The sequence below is a fragment of the Ctenocephalides felis genome, unplaced genomic scaffold (assembly GCF_003426905.1).
Source record: "Ctenocephalides felis isolate EL2017-DRISC unplaced genomic scaffold, ASM342690v1 CF-g0.4_SCAFFOLD_01886, whole genome shotgun sequence".
Lineage (NCBI taxonomy): Eukaryota > Metazoa > Arthropoda > Insecta > Siphonaptera > Pulicidae > Ctenocephalides > Ctenocephalides felis.
The window spans coordinates 181,819,565-181,832,571 of NW_020538040.1; the positions used below are offsets into that span (position 1 = coordinate 181,819,565).

At 32.0% G+C, this 13,007-nt stretch overlaps 1 protein-coding gene across 1 annotated transcript in view; it reads left to right on the forward strand.

Annotated features, from left to right (window-relative positions):
- Positions 1–11,555, forward strand: part of LOC113376484 (paired box protein Pax-5) — an 82,557-nt gene extending 71,002 nt beyond the window's left edge. Inside the window, exons 4-11 of the mRNA XM_026616416.1 lie at positions 965–1,071; positions 1,744–1,929; positions 6,561–6,646; positions 6,753–7,023; positions 7,522–7,608; positions 9,475–9,714; positions 10,165–10,275; positions 11,080–11,555. Of these exons, the coding sequence (XP_026472201.1) occupies positions 965–1,071; positions 1,744–1,929; positions 6,561–6,646; positions 6,753–7,023; positions 7,522–7,608; positions 9,475–9,714; positions 10,165–10,275; positions 11,080–11,198 (1,207 nt within the window). The 3' untranslated portion in view covers positions 11,199–11,555. The remainder of the gene's footprint in view (positions 1–964; positions 1,072–1,743; positions 1,930–6,560; positions 6,647–6,752; positions 7,024–7,521; positions 7,609–9,474; positions 9,715–10,164; positions 10,276–11,079) is intronic.
- Positions 11,556–13,007: the final 1,452 nt, after the last annotated feature.

Consider the following 13,007-nt stretch of genomic DNA (forward strand, 5'->3'; position numbering starts at 1 on the left):
TTCCGGCTCACTTTTATACTGTTTTTATAAGGTGTAGTAAAATGATTAGAAAAGCATGAAACCTAGATATAAAAATCATTTTATTCTATTGTAGTATCATATCCTATGAGAAGTATTAAAGTTGTTAGCGAAAGATGTATTATTTAAATATATAGATAAAAGATTATTAGTTTTTTTTTGTTAACTTAAATATATTTCCACTTCCTTAATTAATTCAATAATCACTGTCAATATTAATCAAGTATGGTAAATCTGGCAGTGATTATGGCACGACAATTTGTTTCAAGTGGCAAGCAAACTGACCGAAAATTAATTGATCACGATTACACTGTAATTAACAAAATTCTAGTGCGGAAGCAAATGCTCATATGGTGACATGATTGTTCGTTCACAATAACAAATTTAATATGATATATCAGAGATAAGATCGCACATATGAGCGAAGAGTTTACCCTCGCATTCTGCTCAAGTGGCATATGATAACCGATATGAAGGTAGAATGCCGACTCGTTCAATTGCGATTGCAACTGGTGTCGATTTACAACGGGGGAACAACGGCAAATCTAGATATATTAGATAATGATAAACGTACAACTTTTCCTCACTGTATAACTTCCTTTCTTTGGAAAGGGATTATTTTAATATACCTATTTGTTACGCAATTTTTATTGTATCAGTTAAGCCTAGTTAGGAACGACAAAAGCGCCTAAATCAAGCTTATAGAATATGATGTCTCCTATATCGATAAAATCTTTACAAAATACTGGCGAAATATTCAACAGAATATTTAGACGATCTTTTATCATTAGTTAGGTGCTTCTATTCTGTTAATCAACTTTATCATTTTTTTTGTACGTTTCTCACATTTTTTGAGTAGTATTTTAAGTTTTAATAGTTTAAGAAACATTATACATGTGACTATTTATTTTGAGTTATGTAATGTAATTTAACATTTCTGTTTCAGAATCGTTCGAAACAAAGCGGCGGAGAAAGCGAAGCACGTACATCATCAACAGCAACAGCAGAACGGTGGAGCGAGCAATAACTCACAAGCCGGTGGAGTCAGCCAAAGTAAGTGCAAGTGCTACACACTACATTATTATTATTTTTCATTAAACATACATATTTAGTGACATAATACTTGTGCTTTTACATGAACATTATATATTTCTCGATCATGATTAAATGCGCCACAGTTTGACCATTTTACATTTGCCAACACACTTCAATTATATATTTAAAGGGGGGCCTCTTAAAGTCGACCAATTTTGAAAATTTTAAATTTATAGCTGCAGAGAAAGTCTTAATTTTTGAAAACTTGGGACAATTGTTTCATTATTATTGACTCTGCTTCTAGAAATGTAATTTACGATTACGTATCCAAAGTTCAGATGAATAAATCTAATAAAAAAATTACAACAATAACCGAAAAATCGACATATTCTACCCAAGTTTTTTTGTTGTATTTAAAAGCACATAATTTTCTAACAATGTGAGAATTTATTTTTCTAATTTTTCTTAAGTCAGTTATGTTCAATACTATCACCCTGTTTCGGCTCAAGGTTGAGTTCTGGGACATCCTACATATAATATGTTATCGATAATAATCATATTTATCAATTCAAAATTTGTATTAAGTACCTTAAGTAAGTATTAAGTATTTTGTATTGTACCTTCTTTGATAGGGTATTACAATAGTGTTCAAAACAAAATTATATTATATAAATTACTATTTTGTTTCAGGCGGCGGGCCCGTTTCAGTGATAGCTCACGCGCCGGCAACCGCACACAGCACGCAATTACCGGGCGAGAGTCGCACGTCGGCCGCGTCAAACGCCGGCTACAGCATCAATGGCATCCTAGGCATTCCGCAGCACCATACCGACCCCAATGGGAACAGCATCAAACGAAAACGAATAGATGACCATGGTAAGTGAACTATTAAAATCATGATTTACTCATGATTGTTATTTATATACGCATTGTTTTCTATAAATCGATAAAGATTAGACACATTTCTGATGTCGATGAATTCACTGTAAAGCTCATTAGTATTATGTATTATCATACCGATTAATTAATATTCATCGTTGGGCTTTCTTGAACGTTCCGCTAATTAAAAATAATATTTTGTCTGTTACTAAACTTTTATCTACGTTATTATGCAAACTTAATTATACGTACTGCTCAAGATATGAAAATTTATTCTCATATATCACGTTTTAATGCGGTTATTAAACTTCAATATTGAATATTTTACTGCTATTTTATATCATTGCTATTAATCATTCTTAATTTAGGTAATTAATAATGTTATCACGTTTAATATATTTATATTATATTTTTTGACGACCGAACTGAATAAAATATTTATTAACTATGTGGTCAATTATTGATTATTATCGTTATACTATACCGAACTATTCTTTCGCTTATAAGAACATCAATATGTGCGATCAATCGAGCAACGCACGATCGTCAAATTGACCAAAATTGCCGTCAAAGTAGAGGGGCTTTTAACGGCCTATTTTCGAGAGCATCCATTGCGACGATTTGGCTTTCGTTGACCGCAAAATCGCGGGATCGCGGGATGTACGCCTGCGTCGGAACGAGATCGCGGTATGAAGGCGAAACGCGTTCTCGTTATATACCGGTTGAACCCTCCCCGGGTGCGAGAGCGACCACCAATAGCCGGTCGATTGGGGCGACGCAGCAAGCCGTTGCCAAGGGCAACCGAGCCGCCCGGGCGACTCCTGACTCTCGACTTCTACGACGACCTACGACGCGACGCCCCGACCGCAACTTTGGGGCATATTTCGACGATGAGATGAGATGGTGCTCTGTATCGCGACAGATTTGTACAACAAGAGGCATTTGTCAAATGTCACGGCGCGTTTGTACATGACCATTTTTAAGTTTTATCTTATCGTACTATGCTTCAGATGATAATAAGTTGAAGAAAAACAAGTAATGATTTTCAATTAACCGTATCATGTTCTTATATGTTCTAGTTATTGATGAATTAATATTAACAATCTTAAAATCAATAATCTCTACGTCAATCGTGGGAAATTTAGTGCAACAGATTTTAATTTGCCTCATTCATATACTCGGAGTTTTAACCTTCCGGTCATAAAGACGAGAGGACACTCGGCAATGGTCCATTACCATTATCATGTAATGTACACCGTGAAAAATGACTAATGGACACGGTGGTTGAATCTGCTTGTCTACATATTAGGGTAACTAAACCATCACCAATCGCATACACAGTACTTTTAGCAAAATACCTTATATCATTTGAATTTGTTAAAAAATATCAAAGCCATATTTTGAAATAATACTATATGTTTATATGTTTTATATATTTAAGACAAACAAAAAGCACGATCTGTTTAGTATACAACATTATTTTAATAGCATCAATCAACAAACAAACAAAACATGTTTTCTGAACAATGCAACATGAATATTTAAAAGCAAATAAAGTATCTATTATAATATTTTTGCTGGTATACGCGAAAGTTTTGCGATAATATATATATACATATATATCATCGCAAAATAGTTCAAAACTATATTTCCTATTATTTGTGATAGTATACCTATCAATTTCACAATATTTTAAATTACATATCTGGGTAGCAAATCTTAGGACACTGCCTAGTTTACAGTGAAAAATTGCGTTGATTTAAATATCATGGAATTCTATTGATTTTATTATCGGTGTACATGCTCAATAAATTAATAATCTGTATTGTCCTGAATAGTAGAATCAGAATGCCAAAAAGCCTTAGCATCCCTGTTGTTTTGCATAGGTCGGTGCCTATCCCGTTGCGGCCGTGCTCTCTATGCCCGTAGCCGGACATCGTTGCAATGTGTCAGCGGGTTGGTTCCGTCATCCCCGAGGGGATGCGGCTGCTCCTTTTCTCTTTATTCCATACACCACTAACAGGGATCCTAACAGCGGAAGCCCAATCCAATTAAAATATCGGCGCCAAGTGCAGCTCTAAACGAAATTGCGAAAACATCTATTCGCTTTTGTAACGTTACAAATGCTAATTGCAAATACCGAACTTTCCTACTTCAAACGCATATGTTTAGGCTATTCGAACTATTGATTTACTCATATATTATGAATATAACTTATCGTAGAGATATTATGAAATAGTAAATTAGGAATCAAAAGCCTTCAACATTTATAAATGCTCTTATAAAGAATGGCGAATGGATTTAAATAATTTCTACTAAAAATTGTTAACCTCATGAATTATTGTTTTTTATTGCATTAGTTATTTATATTTTTTTCAAATTTAATATATTGTATATTTACGTAATTTGTAATTCTATCTCCTATTGTAAAATTGATATCACTACGGCAGAATTGTTATATATATTTATTACAAATACTATTGTTAATGACAATAAATAAATATTACAAAGGCAAATGCAAGGATTACGAATACTTCAAAATAAATCATTTTACCTATATTCGGTGTTTTTCATAGAAAAATTGCATTCTGAAATTGTTGGATATTATAGTTAGAACAGATAGTGCTATTTAGAATTTTGTTTTCTTGACGTTTCAAATCATTCTCAATAGTTTGACAAAAAATTAGAAAAATTATGTGTGTCTATTAATGTAATTATGTGTATATGAATTTGACCTTTCTTCGAAATTTTCTTAAAAACTGCTGCACCGATTTTAAAAATTTAAATGCCATTTATTTATGAGAAAAAAATGGCGATTTTGATAAAACTTTAAAAACTTGTCAAATATTTTCACATTCTAGTTTTTGCATCTTGCATTAAGGCAAAACGCCGCTCTTTGTAATTTTTCTTTTAAATTATTATATATTTGCATAAGTATTTGGTTTTATTATTTGCACTTTCTACACAGATGCATGAGTGTGTAATTTTATTATTTTAATTTATTATTCATGTGGTTGATTGTTTATTTGAGTTTTTTACTACCATGCGCTATTGAGTGATTATATTATTTGGCTTAAGTGTGTGCGTATTTCAATCGAGCAAATAATACAATGCACATCCGTGGGCAGTCAAAATTTATAGATCGCACATTATTCAGTGATGTCGTTCGATTCCTCGACGCGATCCGGCCAAATGTCGTAATGTCGTAATATAACATCATGATGATCACGATTGTCAATTAATCAAATTTTGCGTCCCGGACTACTCTGGCTGATGCTGAGGCTGAGGCTACGACTGCGACTGCGATTCGTCCCGTCCAATTCGACGGCAGGAACTGTCAACCGGCGACGACAGCTCAATCATACGACAATATTATATTATATACCCCAGCCGAATAATAGTCGTATTACAATCGCTGCGGGACACTTTATGAACACGGTCGACATCGATTGCCAAATATTTCTAGACGATTTCAAATAAATATTATAATATAATATACATATGCAGCTACAAAGCAGTATTATTAGTAACTTTTTCAATTTTCCATTTTGTAATAAGATCTATTATAAATGATAAATAAATAGTGCCGAAAGCAATTCCATGGTGTTAGCACCACAAATCAATGATTCCCTTTTCCTTTCTTGTTTATTCCTTCGTTGCCATTTTATTTACTTTTGTACACTTTTTATACACTTTTATGTATTTTCCTTTCCAAACCTTTTCTTTTTGGCCTAGTGCTTTAGCTTTCAGTTACCTATTTTTTATTTTCTCGCGTAAGTCATCAGACAGTTACATGCATTCTTCTTTAACCAAATCGATTGTTTCTAAAATTCTAAATAAAAAATAAATATTTCTAAACGATTTCAAATAATTATAATCATATAAATATATATTATATATTATAAATGTATTTTCAGATTGCATTTTAACTACCGTAAAAACAGATATTATTTTTATTTTGCTTATGGTTTGTATTTAAATATTAAACAAGTATTTAAATACTGTCATATTTTAATTTTTTTTTAATTTATAAAGATGTTGTTAGTCTTCTCAATATTACATTCATTGCAAAAATTAGAATGTGCTTTCTATTACTATTCTTTTTTATAAATAAAGATTTTTTCATTAAACATTAAAATATTAGAAAAAATCGCTATAAAATATTAGATTATTTTTTAGCAAATTTACGAAAAACGATCAGACAACTTTCTAAAAAGTGTTTCTTTATAAGAGTAAACGTTTGAATCTCCAGTGGTATATTGTACTGATTTGCTTGGAAAGTTTGATATTTTCTTAATTTGTATTACGAATACATCTTACAAATTATGTACTACTATTAGTTTGGTCAACAAAGAAGTAGATTCAGTTTTGATGAACGTTTTATTAAAGTGATATAAAGATGTACCTGATATTTTTATATTATGTTAATGTTCCATAGGAATTTTGGAAAATAATAAAAATCATCAATATGCGACATTTTATAAAAGACTAATTTAAAAAAATACCTACGGGTTCAGTTAGAAATAACTACATACAATAATAGGTTTGGGTGATTTCCTGTTATAAAAATATTAGGTTTGCAATTCTATTGGTCGTTATTAAATTATAACGAATGTTTTTTGTTTCAGATGAAAATCGGGACCTGAATAGCCACGCAGATGATGATCTCAAACGGCAAAGAACTCATTATAACGGCGATCAACTCTATTCAAATGTTAGTTGTTATTAATATAATTTCTGTATGAATTATGTCTTGTAATGTGCTTTAAAATCGTCTAATCGTTTAATCGTCTAATGGTCGTGTTTATCCCAATCGGCAGCTGTGGCCCAGTAAATGGAGTGTAAAGGAAGAGCACAAACTCCTTTCGGAGCTGGGAGCGAGCGGCGGAACGAACGCGCCGAACGGAACGAACGCAACGAACGGCACCGCCGCCGCCGCCGCCGCCGGTTACTATGACAGCCACGTGGGACACGTCGGCCATGTTGGACACGTGGGATTTACCGCTTCATCGACGTCAGCTGATTCTATACTGTACGACAGCATCACCACCATGACGCAGGCACAGAGCTCGCTCTACACGCCGCCAATAGGTCAGTTATGTTTTGATAGTATCGCTGGCAGAACGGAAACAGCATCCACTACGATATGATAATGATCGATCGATAGTAGTAATAAGTTGTTCATACGGTCTAAATATCTGAACCCTTCTGGTAATAAGCGCAGCTTATTTATGCTACAAAGCAATCCATTGATTGTCTTTGCTTTCATAGTTATAGTTTACATGAATGTTTAATTAGGACTTAAAAATGAATCGAGGCTGTGGGTTAAATTTTTAGATCATTTTTGCAGTTCAATCTTTGTCCATGTTGAATAATGGCGCATTTCTATATACTATTTTAAATTATTTCTGTTATCATCTTATAGTGGACTACGTTTCCTGTTGCTCTATACACTAGGTTATTTAGTTTATTAATGTTTAAGCGAATATCAAATACAAAATATGATTCTGGATTGAACAAATTTTCGTTTTAATTATTAATAATAATTAATTCGCAAATCAAATTATAAAGATATGTATGTTGTATCAGGCAATGGATGTTTATCGCCACTGGCACCTATCAGTATGCAGGAAATTCAAATCGGTTCAAGAACGGTTTCAAATCAATATCAGAACGGTAAGTTCTACTGGTTCATTATGGTGCATCACCAAATTACTACTATCTACTAACACCGATAAGAAAGAAATCAATCACAGCACTTAATTAATATTAGAAACGATTATTGTTTCAGCACATGTATTTAAAGTATAATATTGAGATGGTACTCTTTATAGATAAGTCGTAACTAGATGGTTGGCTTAGTCAAATTGATCGTTTTGTGGTAATTCAGGGAGCAGGCTAATATTGAAAACTATTCTTAATGCAAATAAATTTCTGTGTAACAATCGATATTCGTAGCTATCTCTCAATAAGTTTAAAACTTGTAATGGCTTTTAATACAATTACAAGAATTACATTAGAATTATTGATTGGGCGAGGTAGCAATTCATTCAAAAAATATATTTTAGTTTAAAAAATTTTAAGAACCTCGAAAATCTAACGACGGGAATGAACGTACAATTTATAGCAATATTAGAAAACAAATTATATGAAATTAACAAATATAAAAGCAAATAATTTTAATGTCTTGACAGGACATGAGTAATAACTGCCTGCCATGAGTAATAACAACGAGTGCAAAATCGTTTTTCGGTAAGCCTGTTCCTAGAACTAGTCTTACACCAAACGGAATATATTTTCTAAGCCAGAGTCATCTGTGTGAGATTTATCATTCTCCGCTAGTGTTATTTTATTATCGCACATATTCACATATACCTCTACCTAAACCTAAATCATACTATTGAACTGTTTCTATATAGGCTATCCCTATGCTGATTCACTTTGTCGGTTTAGCACATAACACGCGCGCTTCGGGAGTCGGTGTTGTTACTTATATTGAAAATAATCAATATCAATCAATTATCAGAAATGACGACTGGAAGTAATAGCAATAGCTTTGTGCATCACCTCATAAACATCATTTAATACAAATCATTTGGTGCCTTCATATGGGAGATGTCAAACGCATCTTATGTAAATATGAAGCTGTTTTACTTTGGACGTTTGCATGACTATTAGTATTTTTTTCTTGTAGATTATCCTGCATGAAGTAGTTTACTCTTATTATACTTACTTACGTACTTACGCATATATTACTTGTATAAATTGTTATTGTCGGTCTTATTACATTTAAATCCCTGAAATAAAATGATAATTAAAACAAAATTTTGTATTGTCATATATATTATTTATATAACATTAAATTATCATTTATGATTTATGTTTCTGATTCATTAGTCTCCATTTTTCGCAAAAATATTTTATTTAATTTTTTATTTGTAAATATTTTGTACGTTTCGGGAATATGGAACGTCTCTTTCTTCAGCAACTTTAAATTATTGAAACCAAATAACCAATTTAATAAAACTAATATAAAAATCAAATTCTACATTCACTTTCAATTATAATTGAAGCTAATCTGATTGTGAGCCTTTTTATTCTATGTAAGAATGTCGAAACCCATTTATTTATTCACCCCGTTCTTAACAAATAATTTTCAATGTTTATGAACCGATTTTATTCATACATTGTTTTCAACTAATTCATATAATAACTCATTGCATGCTTCTTACTTTTAGTGGGCCATTTATTTCTTATTAGCACTTTTATCTCATTGTCAGTCATAAATTTTACTCTTCTATTTTGATTTCTTTTGAATAGTTTTAGTATCGTTTATTAATGCCATGAGTTATAACCATTCAAGTGCAATTCGTTGACTCAATATTGATAACATTCGTTGAAGAGTAAAATGTCAAACTAAATATAAAATGTATAAATTAATATAAGCATGAAAATTGTAGTGATTACGTTCTATATGTCATTTATTTACCTATAACGTCGTTGATCGTGTTTGTGTGTTGTGTTGTGTCCTGGTCCGAGCAGCAAGCGACGGCGCTGCATCGACGTACGGGCTGGTGATCGAGCCGGCGGGCGTCAGCGACACTGGAGCGCCGGGAACGGGCAGCGGGGCGTCGCCTGGTCTGCCGCTGACCTTGGCGGCGGAACCTGCCAACAATCAGCACAGCGGAAACTCGCCTGATCCTTCATCGTTGATAGTACTGCAGCCCAGCGCCCCCACGGGATACTCGACCATGCTACCGAGCTTCGGGCACTACGGAACAGGTGAAATAATTAATATGTTTTGTTATTTTATTTGTATGTATGCAGGTTTCATGCATTAGCTGATGTTGCATTAATATATTATGTAATATATCATATGTTTATATTGAATTTATTTCATTTTGCATGTTCCAATTTGTAATATTATAGTGCAAACGTTGTAAATAACCGATTCGACGTGTATTATTTGAGTCACTCTATAAAATATACATATCAATGCTGCATAAATCTATTGCTCTATTGCTCGATGTCTACGTAGAAAATAAATTAATTTATTTGATTAATTCATTAAAATAAGTGAAACTATTTAACTGTTAAAAAATGTTGTATGTTAAGTGCTAGTCGCAAGGGCGTCATCGCTAATCCTTTGGGTTATTTGCGCACGATCTACGTGCGCCAAAATTCAGTTTTGTGCATATTTTATTTGGTGTTATTTCAATTTGATGCTTTCAGGAGGAGGTTCGGTGGTGTCTGGAGCAGACTACGCCTATAGTTCGACATATCCACAATACGGAACCGCCTACGGATCCTACGGCTACGGCACGTCGGGCAGCGGGTTGCTCAGTAAGTGAGCAGTGAGTATGACGCGCGTTTACCTTATGTCGCGTCGTCGTCGAATTACGCCTATAAACATTCTCTGTTTTATAAATATACAGGTTTACAATCATAACTTGACTCATTGCTTATAAATTGATTATAAACTCAAACAATCGACTTCTATATTTGTTTTTATCGAATATAACAAATGTTTTCATAATCACTTCAATGTTTGTATAACAATTCGACTATATAAATCGGAGAATGCTGTTACATAAATATTTTTCATAGTGGTTTGATAAAATCGATTGAAACAAAATTTATAAATATAATACTATTCTTTTTTTATATGTGAATTTGTATATTGGTATTGGTCTTTCATAGTATTCATTCTAATCAGAAAAGAAACTATTGTATCGCTTTATGATTGAATTGTTTATTATTATATATTCGATGTTTTCACATTCTCTCCAATGTCTATATAATAATTTGACTGGTTATTGAGAGCAGAGAATCCTATCTTACTCATTCCTTAACTTTTTACATTCATAGTGCTTTTTAACCAAATAATTGTTATTGACGAGTATGTTCGTAATGGAGAAGTTGCAGAATTTTGTGTATTGACGAATATGCTTGACAAACTTATCAGTTACCCATCCACCGTGAAATCAGCGACCCATCAAATTGCAATTTATTAGAAAAACGAAATCATTTTTTTAAATTTCAAAATTATTATCTATCTAACGTGTTTTTTTTATCAAATGCATTAAAATTATTATTGTAGAAATTAAAATTATTATGATTAAGATTAAAAAATATGTTTTTCAACAGGTTACCCTCACCTGCTGCAGCAGGATGCGAGATCGCCGCAAGCTGGTGCCCGCGCGCCCTCCCTGGCCGCCGCCACATCGCCGACTGGAAGTCGAGCCGACGACCTGTACCTGTCCTGAGTGTCCTGATATCCTGAATGTCCTGAATGCGCCGTCTGCATCTCTCAGCGAAACGTCGGTCGGTCGCCTGTGGTTGTCTGTGAATATTTCGTACGGCAACTCATCTATATCATCGTTATATTATTAATTTAACCCGAACTCCCAAGACAATCGACAATTAGTAGTTAATTTCGTGTAGTGAGGTTCATTAGTGAAGCAATGAGGAACTGCTAGCGATAAGATTTTCAGCACTTATGGATTATACAAAGTTGTAATTATTATTATTTAGTTATGAATGCATTTAAAACATACAGAGCTTTGGGGTATACACATTTACATATTTCGATATATGTACATATAGGCATAAATAATAAATGGAAAAAGAGACATGCATTTAATTACAATTCTTTTGATATCATATTTCAAATGTCGTATGGTCCGTCCATTGTAAAATTTGTTACCTTATTTATCCAGTGTTAATTTATTTATTATACCAATATGTATATATTATAGTAATTCATAATGAGTATGTATGTGTGTATACACATATAAAAAATATATGATATATATATATATATATATATATATATATATATATATAAGCATTAGAATATTTATGTAAATTTAAAAATCTAATGTCGCAAAGTATTTAAAGTATCATACATAAAAAATATTTTATAAATCGTCTCTGATACTGCGTAACTATTAAGTTAGTTTTCAAAAATTTAATTGAAGAAAAAGAAAGCATGATTATTATTGTAATATGAAGGCTATTGATATATTTGTCAAATTATAATTAATTATATGAAAAAAATCTACATAATGTAAATAATTCATAGAGTAATTTTGACTAGCTTTTTTATCTGCAGTCTGCCTGAAATGATATTTCTCTTGTAATGAAAAACCAAAGATAACAAAATCAAATCAATGCAATATAATGTAATGTAAACATAGTTATTTTTTCTGTCAATCAAACCTCTCACTTGTAAATATTAAAGATTTTTTTATTCTAAGATTGATATGAAATTATATATACTATTGAAAAATGAAATTTCGACAAATATGTATATGCATATGTATATGTTTATAATATGATTATAATGTTTACTATTGCAGATTGATTTGATTTTAATCTAATTTTATTGTTAACAATATTTCATTTGTCATTTTAGTCAATTTTGCTTAAGGGTTCTTAAAACAATGTCGAATTTTATTGATTTTCATGGTTTAAATAAATAAGATGCATATATTCAGTTATTTCATCACATCGAGCTATCAAATATTTATTTTGCGCATCTTATTCAATTTTGAAGATCTGGGTACTGAAATTTTATGTAAATTAAATTTTACTGGACTAGATATCGAATATTTTTACAATAAATCATTTGTCATAGGTTTAACCAGTTAATTGTGGCCCGCTTGTGCGCACAATTTTTTGTGATTTGTTTGGATACATATACGTCAATCACTGAGTAAGTCGCGCTACATATTGAAGTAAGAATTCAAATTCAAATTCCTGCTGTAAAGTGATACAAACATTATGAAATATTATAGGCTCACGAAAACTTTCGAATCAGTAACTCCTTAAAAAATCCATTTTCAAAACGGGAATTGGAACAAAATACGTTCCAATTAAATTAATAAAATTAATTCAATACAGAAAATTCTGCCACTTCTCCATGACGAATATACTTGTAAATGACAGTTAACTGGTTAAATGGTTGAATAAATACTAAATAGGCATTATCACAAGTAACACAGCAGATGAGGTACATTGAATGAATTGTATTGAAATTATTATTTGTATCAGTCAAAATGTACTATCTGCCC